Source organism: Danio aesculapii, chromosome 6 (genome assembly GCF_903798145.1).
Source record: "Danio aesculapii chromosome 6, fDanAes4.1, whole genome shotgun sequence".
Taxonomy (NCBI): domain Eukaryota; kingdom Metazoa; phylum Chordata; class Actinopteri; order Cypriniformes; family Danionidae; genus Danio; species Danio aesculapii.
In genome coordinates this window covers 36,933,022-36,949,241 of record NC_079440.1, presented here as the reverse complement: position 1 = coordinate 36,949,241, position 16,220 = coordinate 36,933,022, and the positions used below count along the sequence as shown (strand labels likewise).

The 16,220-nt window shown below is 36.2% G+C and overlaps 1 protein-coding gene across 4 annotated transcripts in view; it reads right to left on the bottom strand.

Annotated features, from left to right (window-relative positions):
• Positions 1 to 16,220, bottom strand: part of lrp8 (low density lipoprotein receptor-related protein 8, apolipoprotein e receptor) — a 292,418-nt gene that overhangs the window by 147,158 nt on the left and 129,040 nt on the right. For all 4 annotated transcript variants that reach the window (XM_056460108.1, XM_056460109.1, XM_056460105.1 and 1 more), the window contains exon 3: positions 9,791 to 9,913. In XM_056460108.1, coding sequence (XP_056316083.1) covers positions 9,791 to 9,913 — 123 coding nt within the window. The remainder of the gene's footprint in view (positions 1 to 9,790; positions 9,914 to 16,220) is intronic.

Here is a 16,220-nt window from a genome sequence, read left to right as displayed (position 1 = left end):
TTTTGCACACTACTATATATAATGCACATACACTAAAAAAAGATTTTTTGCTGTTTGTTTATAACACTTATTTAAAATGAGCTGACAATTCTTGCGTTTCTTGGGAAAACATATTTTTTTTATGTTCAATCCACTTAAATTTGTGAAAACAATTAAGCTAACTTAATCAAGCGCAGTGGCGCAGTGTGTAGCACGTTTGCCTCACAGCAAGAAGATCGCTGGTACGAGCCTCAGCTGGGTCAGTTGGCGTTTCTGTGTGGAGTTTGCATGTTTTCCCAGTGTTGGCATGGGTTTCCTCCGGGTGCTCCGGTTTCCCCCACAGTCCAAAGACATGCAGTACAGGTGAATTGGGTAAGTTAAATTGTCCATAGTGTATGTGTGTGAAGGTTTACCAGTGATGGGTTGCAGCTGGAAGGGCATCCGCTGTGTAAAACATATGCTGGATAAGTTGGCGGTTCATTCCGCTGTGGTCATCCCAGATTAATAAAGGGACTAAGACAAAATGAATGAATGAATGAATAATCAATTTGTGTTGGTGAAATATGAAGGAATTGTGTGGAACCCAGCAATATTTTTTACATTGTATGAACAATTTTTTTTCAATTTGTATTGCTTGAGAATTACATGTTTATATGGCTTTTATAGAAATTTTATTCTGGTCTGTGCTATTCCCCCAATCCCATCTCTTCTACCAAATCCATCCTGTTCTTGCTATACTATCAATCCTATGTAAAACTTATCTTTAAAAAAATCACCAGCTTTACCTTTTGCAGTCAGCGGTTGACTCTTGGTGCCTGAGCTCACTAAGATGGTTAGAAAAATCAGCAGTGTTGTGCGCTAAATGAAAACGCCAGCACAAGTGCCGTGACTAAGAAGCAATATGGCTGTGCTGAAGCCTCTGCTCGGGCAGCAGGAATGGAGCACTCATGGCCCACAGACTGGGGCTTGCTCTTGGGTTTCAGCAGTGCTCCTGGAGCGCGGCCACATGGGAAATTACTTGAGGGAACCACTGCCTGAAGCATGAAATTGAACCCATCCGGTGCATCTGACTGGATCCCTCCATAATATTTAAACTAATTATGTAGCAAAATGCATGCATGGTTATAATAGGGCAGGGCCTTTGTCTCTTGATGCAACTTGTCACTTATCAATGCAAAAGCAACAGCGAGGAAGTCTTGTAAAGGGTAAAATGTCATGAGATAACCGCAAAAACTGACAAAAAACCTACATGTCATTCTGACAGATTGAAACACATGAAAGCATTCTTCTTCTAAATGAATTGTAATGTGTATTCGAAGATTTACTCATCTGCCTCAAATGTTAATGCTTTATGAACAATTTAAATGTGGAGTGATTTTAATAATGTATTTTCATTCATTCATTTCATTTTCTTTTCGACTTAATCCCTTTATTTATCAGGGGTTGCCTCAGCGGAATGAACCGCCAACTTATCCAGCATATGTTTTACACAGCGGATGCCCTTTCAGCTGCAACACAGTACTGGAAATCACCCATATACTCTCCCTCACACACACACACAGACACACACTGAAACCTAGAGCGCATGTCTTTGGACTGTGTGGGGAAACCAGAGCACAAGAAACCCACACAAACATGCAAACTCCACACAGAAACACCAACTGGCCAAGCTGGGACTCAAACAAGCAACCTTCTTGTTGTAAGGTGACAGTGCTAACCACTGAACCACCATGCCGCTTATAATGTATTTGTTATATATTTTATATTTTTTATTTAAGACAACACCTTAATATTATTATGTTTTTTTTACATTTTCAGATTTCAGAAAAGTAGAAATAAGATATTTGGTGGAATAAACTTGATTTTAAATCACAACAGATGAAAAGATGTAAAAGAAGAAAAAAATAAATGTTCTAAATGACCATATGTTTAATTAAATTATGGAAGAAACCAGTTCAATCTGCTGTTTTATTTAATGTTTAGCTATTTGACTTGGTTTTTTTTGTTTTTTCTTATCCCAATTACTTCTTTACTTTAACAAGTAAAATGAATTCAATCATATTTATGACCTCGTGAATGTGAGATCAGTCCTGGAGAGATTGACGCATTTCAGATTAAAGTTAGAATCTAATGATATATAAAGTGAAAACAGAACGTGAGACTAACTTGGTTATCTTTCAGTATATCTAAAGCAAAATATTAACCTTGATTGAAGAGACTGAGAGAATCAGACCTCCTGTAAGTGTGTTGAATGTTTTCAACACTTTCTTAGAAAGAAAGGCCTATAGATATTTTTATTTGCTCAACTGGAAGCCAATTAAACTCCGATGTCAATGTCAATGCAAGGTCTTTGTTTGTTTGACTCAATCAACGGGGAAATGTGTGGAGCACACAAATACTGAGTACAAATAAAGACATATAGAAAGTAAAGTGTAGTTTGTCATGTTGGAATGTGCTATTTTCTTAATGCCTGACTAGAAAATTTTGGAAATGGAATGAATTGCTATATGTAAACTTCATAATCTCATTTTATTGTCTTTATTCAATGTACTGTTGATAATAATAGCAATGCATATTATTAATATTACTGTTATTATTATTCATTCATTCATTCATTCATTTTCCTTCGGCTTAATCCCTATTTCAGATGTCACCACAGGAGAATGAATTCCCAACTATTCCAGCATTTGTTTTACTGTACACAGCAGATGCCATTCCAGCCCCAACCGAGTACTGAGAAACACCTATACACACTTATTCACACACTCGGCCAATTTAGTTTTTTCACCTTTAGCGAATGTTTTTGGACTGTGGGGTGAAACCGGAGCACCAGGAGGAAACCAACGCTAACACGGGGGAAAATGCAAACTCCACACAGAAACGCCAACTGGTCCAGGAGGGACTCGAACCAGCGGTTTTCTTGCTTTGAGGCGACAGTGCTAACAACTGAGTATTATTATTTAAATTAATTAAATTAATACATTTAATAAATAAATAGTAATTATTATTATTATTATATATAGCTCAGAGCATGAATTAAAATAAAAATGACACTGTAGCTAGGAATAAATTCTATTTTAAGTGTAATTAATATTTTAATATTTACCTTAATCATATTCACTCTATTTTAAATAGAGTATAGGACACTCTACAGTTTGACAAGTATTGTGCTGTATATTGCAATTTACTGTAATGTACTTTTGAGGCTTTTTGAGGCGACAATGTAGTTGTTTAGATTGCAACTATGCAGTTTATTTATACGTATATTGCCTGTATTTTAAATATTTATCAGTTCGGAAAAACATTGCATCAGCGGCTATTGTCTACGTTGTCTATCCACAAGATGGTGACAGAGACTGTATAATAAGCCCTTAGAGGATAAAAACAGCATTAAACTGGCAAGCGACTTTCCGAGTTAATCTCTCTATTTGTATGCTGTAGTGCTGTATTTATACCATGTAATTGTGGTGTATTGCGTATGAGATGGGACTCATGATTGTATTTTGTGTTGGCCACTCTTTGTATAACCCTGAGTTACTTTTTGGTTGGCTATCTGTTTGTTTCTAAAGCGTCTCCTGTTTTCATTACTGCAGACTAGTCCAGTAGAACGAAAGAAGAAATACCCATGTGTTAAGTGTTTTTCTTATTGCAAACACAACAGTAAGCTGGTAATGTCTGCCTTACTTGAGCTTTTTCAGGGTTAATTATTGTGATATCCCGATTGCAAACGAGAAATACTGGGAAATGTCTCTAGACTGATGCCATTTCATGCTGTTCAGGCTTATAATCTTAAAATGTCAGCAAAATCAGCTGTTTTGTCATAACTTTAGATATTACGCTAGAGAATCATTCAAATACTAGCTTTAAAGTGACGTTTGTGAAGTAGCAATGGTTTCTGCTGTTCTGACTGCAGATGTGAATTAATGGTGGAAGAAAGTAGTTCCTCATATAAAACGATTTTTAGACTTTCTGTGTTTGATTTTCTTTTTTATATGTACAATTATGTTGTCAAACTGTTGTATAAACGCAATAACACACTCATAGCAGCATGATATGGTTGTATATCATCACTGATGGTGGGACATTAAGGCAATGCACACCTCACACCGGTGACAATATACAGCCATATTGCACTGCTACTCGTGTGATATTGCTCATATATAATTTACATAACAATTATTAAAAAATATACATTTACAGTATTAATTTTATTAATTTATATTTTGAAATAATAAATGACTTATTGGGCATAAGGCATATCAATATCAATAGCATTTCAATAGCAAATTAAATGGCAAATAACCACCAATCAACCTCGTCACAGTCTATCATAATTGACACCGTATCTAACTCTTAATAAAGAATTACAAGTTTAACGATTAAAAGCAAACAGAATCACCAGACAGTATACGTAAATCAGCATACCCAACAGCTGGAAGGGCCAAGAAATGACCCTTCATCCAACCCTAAAAATCACACACACAACACAGTAAATGTGCCTTTCGATACACACAAGACCACACTTCATCAAGCTGATTAATTACCACCCAATCACGGCAAGCTACCCGTCTCATTTTTCATAATCATGCCAGCATATGATCCCAGATTCGCTTCTGTACAAGCACCTGAGTCATGTCCGCACGCTCCTGTTTATTACTTTTTAATGCAACCATAATGACTGCCCTGCTGTTCCCATTGATCAAGATATCCCATACTGAGGAAACTGCCAGGTCTGGGTCGTTTTTCAATATTACTCTTAATATTACCAGGTTGAGCACAACATGATAGTCTGCTGTAATGGCATATTGTGCATTACCAGAGGGAGGCTGATGTTTGGGTCTTATTTGAGGCACAAAGAGAGGTTTGTGTGGAGAAGCCATGAAGAAAACGAAGATCCATGTGACTGCTTGTGACTTTGCTCTATCGAGGGCACTAAGCAAAGCTGAGGAACGATTCGGAAAAGCAATCGAACGTGTACAACAGGATATTGGGAGAACGTGACTGGATGCAGTTGCAAGCTCTGACCTTGGACTGGGAATTCATATGTGTGTTTGAGTGTATGTGTTTCTATACCTGAAAATGGGCGGCACAATGTATCATTTCAGCATTGACATGTTAATGTGTGCTTGGATGAGCAATTGCAAAAATGAACCATAATAAAATGAAAGTTTATCATTTGCATGGCAAAAATGAACCATAATAAAGTGAAAGTTTATCATTTGCATGGGTTTTTAAAATCTGTGACTGTTTAAATATTTAGAAGTGTGTTTAAAGCATTCGGGCCAAAGAAATTCTCAAGCTAAAATTTTAAACCATGCTACATACTGTACACTTCAATGAAAATGTATTATGCCCTATACACAGCACCTTTACTAGAACTGATTTTGCATGTATGTAATAATATATACCATTTGTAAAGCTGCTTTGGAAACAATGACTATTGTGAAAAGCGCTATAAAAATAATCTTCAGTTTAATTGAAAATAAAACCTGTAGTTTTAACAAATGTTGATTGTATTTAAATATTTATTTCACAAAGAAATTACATTTCATTATTCAATCTATATACCTGAATACTAATAGATTCACCAGAAAGCCTTAAAGCGACTCATTTGTATCTTGCTCTATTGTGTTTATCAATGCTTAACGTGTTTATTATATTTTATGAAGATGCACTCCCCTAAAAAATGACCCTGATCATTATAAAATAATGAATTTATTTCAAATAGTGCTATTCAATTATTCAGGTGAAACTGCATTGACTTTCATTAAACAGTAATAACTATCAGTAAGATTTTATTTATTACCATTAGTTATCATTTCGATAACAGTTTAATAATTTAATAATGAATAACTATTTTTAATGCTAGGGTAAATGTGTTGCATGTTTGACTGTTCTAAAGCATTAAAATACCAGAATATGTTTGCAGATATTCAAGAAACATGCTAGGTGAACATATTTATCAAAAAAACAACGGTAAAGTTAGTTATTCTGCTTTGAAAATGTGTGTTTGTCTTTGATTTTGTCTGTGTAACTCCAGTGAAAGTTTATCCAATTGTATTTCGGCATCCTACTGTAGGTTGCCCTGACAGAAAACACAGTGTATATCCGTGAATGAATGTTCCAAAGTCAAATAAAGGTTTCTTGTGCTCAGGTAGAAAGCAACGAAGGAGGGGAGACTAAGGAAAAGTGCTTACACATAGGGATGTGTCCATCAGATCACTGTTCATGCAGGAAGCTCTTCTAACAAGCTGGTCATCAAAATCAGCTGTGTTAAATAAGAGAGACATGAAAAATATGTAGCATTGGAGGGAGAGGTGTGAGGACCAGGATTGAGAAACGCTAAACTAATGTGACTTGATGAAAAATGTATACTATTTTACAATTAAAGTCAGCATGAACGAGAAGTTGTTGCAGAATTTTATGTATGATGACATATTTCCAAGCTGTTAATCTGATGTTATCAGAGAAGGACTGCCATTCCAGAGCAAAAGCTAATTGTTATATTTTGATGTAGAATTACAGATGAATTAATTTGCATGAATTAATTAAACACCTTAAAACTAAGAATGTACGCTATGAAAATTATCAGTGTCAATTTTAATTTTACAAGGACTTCAACTGTATTACATTTAATACATACATTAAATGAAGAGGTGTTAGTGAGACCAGCAGGGAACCCTCAACCTGTGGTCTGTGTGGGTCCAAACGTCTCAGTATATTGACGGGGACTCTATACTGCTCAGTAAGACGTTAGAGGTCCTGACTCTATGTGGTCATTAAAAATCAGGATGCCCTTTGAAAAAAGTAGGGGCTTAACCCTGGCAGCCTGGCCAAATTCGCCCACTGGCCTCTGTCCATCATGGAATCCTAACTATCCCCATATAATAATTGACTTCATCACGCTGGTGTGTGATGTGCGGTCTGGTGCAATATGGCTCATCCAGGTGGATGCCGCGAACTAGTGCTGGATGAGGAGATTCTCACCAAAAGTGTGTAAATCAATTTGAGTATCCAGAAAAGCGCTAAATGTAAGGAATTATTCTTATTTTTAATTGAGATAAGTAAATTAAATATCCAGTATTAAATACCAAAGATGTACAAATAAAATATCAAATTAAAAAATAATACAAAACATTTATAAAATACTCTTTTTATTTGTTTATGTAAAACTAAATATTACAAGAGACAACTGCACAGCCTTATAGGATACTGTATTGTGTCCTATTGCATACTGAACATTTTGGCAATAGAAGGTATCAGATATTATATGAAAACAAAAAATATGCAGCTATATAAATATGCAGTTAACTCTATAGAATGGTAATATTCACTTCAAACACAGTCTAAATCACCCTCATCATTATCTGGCCGAAGAAGAAAAAGCAAATCACAGCTGATTGAGTTTCATTCCGATCTAATGACCACTGAACTGGAAGCTCCACTTTTTCCTTCGGATGTCAGCGAGGAAAAGCAAGTGAGACAGAAACTGCTCCTGATTCTGTAATGCAGTAACAACTGAATCTGAGCACAAGGAATATGTGTGAAAAATGTGAATTGCACGTGCTCTGACTGGACAATATCAATTACCAGTACACAAGAGAGTGAGAATCGCCAAGAGGAGTGAACATTACTGCTGCCAATTAGCAGCTGGAGCCTAATTCAGCCAACGGCAAAATTACATCACATGGCCAGAGAGAAAGTCTCAGTCCACAGCTTAAAATAACAATTATTGAGATCGCCAAACAGCCACAGGCGGAGATCTGTGGAAGAAAAACAAACTACAAAGAACTGGATGCATGCAAATAAATGTCAAAACTGTTTATGTGCATGACAAATACGTTTACTACAACCGAGAAGACACATGGATATGCAGTAATGTGAGTTTTTACGCCTTCTTTGAAAGCAGAAACGTATAGGGCGAATTGCAAATGGAGTTATTAAAAATAAATGGGCAATATGTGCCAACAGTTAAGCATTTTAACTGCAGTGAATGTGAATCCTCCTGCTACTTTATCAAGGAAGTATATATGGACATATGGAATTCTGATTCAAAATAAACTGTCAAAACATCAAACCTGTGCCCTGGCACTTTTATTATCCGGTCATTTGTTGTTTAAATCAATCAAACATTAAAATTTTCTAATTACTGACTGTTTACTTCAATAATTTTTATTTGGAAAAACCTTGAACCAATACTTTTTAAATGAATATTTCAATGCTATGAAACACAGCTTAACTAAATGTTATTTTTATTTATACTTACAGCATGTTTAAATGTTTTACAGTAATATTTAGTAATGCTAAACAGAAATAAGACTCCTATGCTCGAAAAGTCAGAATTAATTGGATAAAAAATGCTAATTGAACAATTTAAAACATATTTTAATGATTTAAAATCTAAAACCTAATCATATTAAAATCTTTTAAATATTTAAATCCTTTTTTTGTTTTAAAATATAATTTTGCAGGGTTTGCTGAACTAGCAGTGTTTTTTCACTCATCTTATCGAAGCTGAAAATATTTCACTACTTAACTCTTTGAGATATTATTCAATTCAATTCAATTCATCTTTATTTATCTAGCACTTTTACATTGTAGGTTGTGTCAAAGCAGCTTATGAAACTCTAGTCAATTGAAATGATGTCAGTCCATATTAGTCCATAATGAATAAGTATGGCAATGTTAATGTGTTTGTCTTGGTGGCATAGACCTGCTAAGCTGCTGCTGTTTTCATTATTTTCACAGAGTAAGTACCAAGACTTGCTACTGTCAGTATTTTCACAGATGTGCTGTCTGAGACTGACCTAAATCCCAATTCTACCCCTTAGCCCTTCCCCTTACCTTACATTCATATCTGCATTTGTGTTTTACCGTCATGCTTTTTAAAAGAAAACCCGCTAAAATAAAACCCGCTAAATTTCACTTTCCATAATCCATAATAATAACTTCTGTATGGTAGTCCCACATAGTACTTTCACATCTAAGACTTGAATATCCTGTCAGAAATGTCTAGTGGCTGTGAATGACCTTTTTACGGTGTCTGCTATAATGTTAATTCTCTTTTCGTGTGTTTAGATAAATATGGCCACGATGTAAATGCGCAGTATAGTTACGATCTTACTGCCACATTATATTGTTATGATAACATAATATGGTTGCCTTCAGTGATTTCCTGAAGATAAATACCAAAACATAACACAACTGGAATAGCTACAGTAGTCGCCATTGTCAATCTCATATAAAGCAAGAGATCGCGATGACATATGATGATGTGTTCAGGTGTTGTAGTGGTGTCCCATTTTTTTAGGGGTAAATTTTGAAGCCCTTCTCCTTCACACTCTGTTTTAAAGACCAAGGGAAAGGGAAAGAAGTAGGGGTAAAATATTGAATTGGGATTTGGCCATTATAACACACTGCTGCTGCGAACATTATATACATATAACCCATGTAGCAGATCTAAACACAGGTGGAGCAGGGGTGGAGGAGGGTCTCCAAAACATGCTGCAGATTGCTAACATTAACCAACACTGAAGCATTTAAAATATTGAGGTGCAAGCTCATTGGCTGCAGAGGCGACAACAGCCAATCACCTTCACTGTGTAGTTGATGACATCACCGGAGATTAGTTATGACCTATCAGAGTGTGTGCGCAAATAGATTTTCATGAAAGAACTTTGTCTTTATGAAAAAGTGCTTATTTCAGGATTTTTGGATTGTTTGCATGCTTTGATTTGGATCAGAATCGGCCAAAGGAACACACACACAAACACATAGTTTACTAATAAAGCAATAGTAATAGTTTACTCACTGCAGGCAGAGTCTGCTTCATCCGAACCATCTGGACACTCTGGTTCCCCATCACACCTCCATCGGCCGGGGACACACTGGCCATTCTTACATGCAAAGTCAGTTGTGGCACAGGTCTTCTTTGCTGTTTAAGAAAATAGAGCAAGGTAAGGACAGGATCATATACATTTAACCTGTTCAAAGACACATACAGTACATGCTCTCACACACACCCACACCCATAAACTGCTGAAGACCAGAGTCTATTCTGTTAAGTTAAAACTGAACATATACTGTAGTCATGTTAGGTTAAAAAGTGAAATTATTTTCCACAGTCCAAAAATAAACTAATATAACAAAACAGGATAACTTGAAAATAATTGTACACCTCCACTTGTCCTGTTCTGGTGCAAAAAAAAAAAAAAAAAGCTTGAGCAGAAAAACCTTCAGAAATAAACGATAAACAGCAAACACAATGAGGCAAACTGTGTTTTTTGTCATTTATTCTTGTTGCGTTTATGGTTTAATTGGGAAGAGCATGAATTGAAAGCACTGCTCCACCGGGACCAATTACAAAGGCCCAGGTACACATTACTGTGGATTCACGATCCTTTACTTTTGTTTGTGAATTAACAAACTGCTGCTTTGTCCATTGAATTTGTAGCAGGAGTAAAAGAGCCTGAAGGGAGAGCGATTGATGATGATGTCAGCTCTCTGTGAGGGAGACCAACAAGAGCTTTATCAGTCAGAGACGACAGAGATTTAACACTGTTCAGCTCTTATCATGTGTATCAACTGAACAATGTCTGACTTTAGTGGGTTTACTGGGCTCACGTACCAAATATCAGTTCTGCTTTCTTTTCCTACAGTGAGCCAATTGCCTGAATCATCATCATTGTACTTTACAAATTCACTTGAAACACATTTTATTTTATTTTATGTATAAAATCTTGTGTCACACTGAAAAAAATTATTTTATTTATTGGTAACTTGATTATATGAAATATTATATGATACATATGAAATGGAGCCAAAAACGTGACTTCTACGGTCACACAATAACATTTTCAGCATGATAAAAACATTAAAATATGCACCAAATTGATTGTGAGCACAAGAGAAAGATATTAATATGTATAAATCTTCAATTACAGTACACTGAATTTTTAAATTATTCAACATGTCAAGAAAAAGGCTAATATTGCAAAAATATTCTAAATAAAAGGGGACTTTAGCCAACTAAAACTCTGGATTTTAATAATATATTATGAAATCCTGAAGCTAAAAATAATAAATGCTGTATATTAGGGCTGCATGATATTGGAAAAATCTGACATTGCATTGTTTTTCTGCGATATAAATTGCGATATGAATACAATTTCACCAGATGACTTAAATTGCTCTATTTGGTAAGAATTCAAGTACAGAAATTGAATCATCAAATGTAAAATAGCACTACATAGCATCTTCATTGTATAAATAATTTAATAAAATACTTTTTATTCAAGTTTCAAATCGTACAATTCCTAGTGCCTGAATGCTTTAAACCAGGGATACCCAAACTTTTTCTTATGAAGGGCCAAAATCCAAGCTCCACTGAGAGCTGTGGGACGAAAGTAAACATCGCAAACTGTATTACATTAGGGTTGCCATGGGTATTTTTCTAATTTATATAATAAAAAGTAAAAATAAATAAAAAACAGTTACTTCAATCGTATTTACTAATGCATTCTAATTTTTTCAAATGTACATTATTTTAACGAACCCATTACAATAAAACAATACAGAAAATTAAACTTGTAAAACAATGGAATTTAATGCTGAATACACTAGTCATGCTGAACCAGCCTCTGCCTTGATTTTCACACCGATGTCTTCTCCTTTGCCCCTTATTTGTTAAGTGACAGTATGTAAATTAAAAAAAAATCAGATTCATTTAAAACATTTAATTAAAACATTTAAGTTCAGTTTGTTAATAAAAGGGACTAAGCCAAAAAGAAAATGAATGAATGAAGTTCAGTTAGCTTTTTTGTATAATATAAATATATATTTATATTATACGCTGCACAGATTTGATGTTTTGACAGTTTATTTATACAATATAACAAATAATCAAAAGGTTACATTAAAGTAGAAATGAGAATCTCTGTTAAAGGCATTCACCAACCCTTCACAATCATTTTCTCTCTGGTGGGTCAAATCAAAGTATACAAAGGGCCAACTTTGGCCCGTGGGCCCTAATTTGGGCATCACTGTTTTAAACTCTCTTGACATGCTCATACAGTCACATGCCTTAAAAACATGTAAATTATAAACATTTGCTCTATTATGGTAAAAATCTCCAATGACTCTGGCATGATTATGTTCTGAACTGTGGCTTCTGGTCAAATATAATCCCAATTCAACATTTCGGATCTTTATGATGTGACTATAGCAGATACACACATTGCAATATCGATGCTAAAATGATATATTGTGCAGCCCTACTGTATGTATTTTTAATCAATATATCGTGTTTACTAATATTGTCAACAAATATGCTAATAGCATGTTACTATTACAAATTATACACCATATGTTAACCTAAAAAAGATGAAAAGTCAAAATCAAGAAAGCAAAAGACAGCAGAAAGAAGTCAGTGAGCTGCAAAAGGCCAGTCAGAAAGCGCTATTCTGTGATGATTTTCTTCTCTGGAACGGTGAGCAAATCCCGAGCCCTTGCCTCCCATCAGAACAAGAGGATTTCATCTAAGTCTCCCGTATCTCCACAGCCAAGCTCCCTTATACTGAAACAAGCCTGGAGATTTACCAACTCACACATCACAGAGGCCATGAGTTCGGCTCCTCGGCCCCTTATCTCTCTCTCTCTCTCTTTCTCTCTGGAGCTGCAGTCAGAGTGTTATGCGTTGAACACCTTCAAAAACTACAGAGACTACGGAGAGAGAGAGGTGGTTCTTGAGCTCTGGGTGCTGCTTAATTACAAGAGATCCTTCACTAGCCTTATCACAAGGACAAAACTTGACCTTGTCACACCACTCATTCCTTTCAGGCTGAACATTATATTCATTTTCTTGAAGGTGAGGATGGCTTTAATTTTCTTCACTGTTTAAGTAAGATCTTTGAAGGTTGAATCCAAAAACATACTATGGATAGTTTTAAAATGATTAAAAAATTATGTTTTCATTGATATAGCAATGAATATGCTATTTAAACCATTTACATTTTGCCATTTGTCAGATGCTTTTGCCCAAAGCGACTTACAATTGAGGAGGCATTCAGTGACTCAACAAGAAGAGGCAATACACACAACAAGTGCTATTTATACAATGGAACTGCGAGAAGGGTTTTCTACAAGGGCTGGGCGATAAAATCGATATTGATATTTATTAACTAAACACCATTGTCAATATCGATAAAAAAAAAAACATTCGTTATGTAGCTTCAGTTTGAAGGCTATAGTTTTATTAAAATGTGGCTGCTGACAGCGCGCCTTGGAAGCAGTGCCAATATGCTTAGAGTGTAAGTTTGTCATTTCCAATGGAGGCGCGTGACTTGCACGATGCGTATAAGGGAGCGACTCGCACATGTTATCCCATTGGTTACTCGCAGAACTAACCAATCTGCTTTACACATTGTGTGGAATATACATATTTTAGTAATAACAGCAGACTAATTACCTCAGACAAACACAGAGCATGCAAACACTGCAGTGTTTTTTTATTTTTATTTTGTATTTTTTTAGATATGGAGAGGTGCAAATGTGAGTTAAAGTGTCAGAGAGATGAAAGAGTGTGTTTTCCACTGGTACTTTGTCAAGCTCACTCACTTATGTGAGGTACACTTAAGGGGGTAGCACACTAGATGCAGCGCGCCATACAGCACCATGCATTTTAAAATTCTAAACACAGATTTCTATTAGGGTATGCACACCGGTGCTGCAAGTCGGCGGCTGTCCGCAGCGGCCAGTTTTAACTCAGAACACTGTTTATATTTTTGGCACACCACAGAGCCCATCTGAATAGTTTAATTTTAAATAACATGCGAATGAGCGTGTCCGGTGTGTGATACTTCCAATTTTGATATGTTGCAGCGTGGTGCTGAGTGGCGCATCTGGTGTGCGACTCGCTTTAGAATTCCACAATGTTTTGAGGTTGTAGTGTCTTGGGAAGGAGAGAAGAGGGGGGTTATAATATTTATTTTTATATTTATTCTTTAGATTAAATTTTTACATTTATATACAGTACATACATACATACTAGTGACTGTGGCTAGTAGATTTCCAACCCAATTACTACCCACTTACCATTTTTACTAGCCACAATTTTGTTGTTGGGAAAATATATTTTATTTGCATAAATTAGAATTTGATACGCAAAAATTACTTGATTTTGTGTTATGTCCACACGCCTCCTCATTCATTTCACTTTTTTTGTTTGACCTTGCTCAATGAGCATGAGCAAATGAGTTGTGGTTTCATAGTGTCGCATTGCAATGAGTTTTTATTCCACATGACTTTTCAGGGTTCAAAATTAAGGACTTACCAAATTTATCTCTGACCACACCAAAAATAAATAACTAATTATTTCTCAGCCTCAAATTTTGAATAATGTGTAAAAACAAGCTAAATATAGCTGTATACATACACTTTTTAATTCAACAAAACTTTTCTTAAAAAAAAAGACATTTAAAAAAGAATTATTGTCATGCATCTAAAATGCACAGTAATCTGTCCTGGCTAAAGGTCTCAGATCATCAGTTAAATACACATAAACGGGAAGCTAATCTCCTATTAAAGCATTGTTATTGTAAAACAAATATATATTTAAACCATCTTAACTAAAATAACTGTAAGCAAAAGAAAACAGGTGAAATTAATAATCTGTTCAAAGCTTCTTACAAAATAATATATATTTTAAATCTTGAGCTCTTGAAAGCAGCAGGACTGTGGGTGCACGTTCATCGCTTTTTGTCCAGTATACTTGTCCGAGAACCGACCGCACCAGTTGCGTTTTCTTTAGGCATGGTTGCTTTGCGCACGTATCACATCACCTGTGCGCACGAGTGATCATCCTCTCATTCAGTATTCACTTGCTTTCTTTTGCCCACACAGTTATTTTCACGAACACAGTCGTGCTGCTTCTCAATTCTGAGATCACATTTACATGAATGTTGGCCATCCTTATTGTCAAACCCTGCTTTTAAGAAAACTACACTTTAAAAAATTATTTTTAACCAGCCAAAGTGGCTAGTGAGAGTGACTGTGTAACCCGCCACCTGTAAAATCTACCCCCCATTGGTGGGTTGGCAGGTATTAATGCCAAGCCCTGCATATATATATATATATATATATATATATATATATATATATATATATATATATATATATATACATACATACATGCATACATACATACATACATACGTTTATTACTAAATTAATGATAGTTCCAGGAAAATTCATTTCAAAATGTTATTTTTATATACATTTTTATGTAGTATTTCATGTGAATTGACACAGCTTTTGATGTTTAAAAAGTATGTCTAATTGTCATGGATTGGTCAGGCTCTCACGACCCCCACTCACGAAGATCACCATCACCTGACTTCTAATGAGCACACAGCTGCATCACATTCACGAGCACCAGATAAAAGCACAGCACTCCAGTCGCTCATTGTCCGGGCTCGTCTCGACGAAAGCGGACAACTGAGCGACCACTCAGCGTAGTCATCCTCAGCTAAAACAAACGATTTACTTACCTGTTCTCTTTGTATTCCTCCTAGTCTTCCTGGTCCTCCCGAATCGTCCTGTCTTCCAGTCCTTCCAAGTCTGTGTCATCCTCTGTCAGCTGTATCTGGTGTGTGCTGTCCATCCTCGTGTATTCCTGTTACCCAGCCACGGAGGAAAAGACCCCAACATCATTCCTGATCCTCCTGGCTATCCTTCATGTGCTCCTTGTTGTCATTTAATAAACACCCTAACGTTTCCTTACCTCTGTCTCCTGTCCGCTTCATAACAGAAGCCCGGACCTTTAACGACGACAACATGAGCACCCCCGATCACCTTCAAGAGCTGGTGGACCAGTTGAAGCGGATTCTACAGCCACCAGCTCCACTTTCCAACGCACCACCAGCACCGAGCACTTCCGCCTCCACAGTTTCTTCTTCGGCCCTTCCTTCCAGTCCCATGGCCCGACCAGCGCCCTACTCAGGCGGAGCGGGGGAGTGCAATGGTTTTCTGTTACAATGTTCCCTCATATTCGAAATGCAACCTTCTCTATATCCCACAGATAAGTCGAAGATCGCCTACATCGTATCTCTACTCTCTGGACCTGCACTTAAATGGGCTGAGACGATCTGGAACCAAGCCGGGCCGGTCATGAATTCCATCACTACCTTCACGGAGTATTTCAAAGAGGTGTTTGGACGTTCTGATGGGGAAGTAGCCGCTGGAGA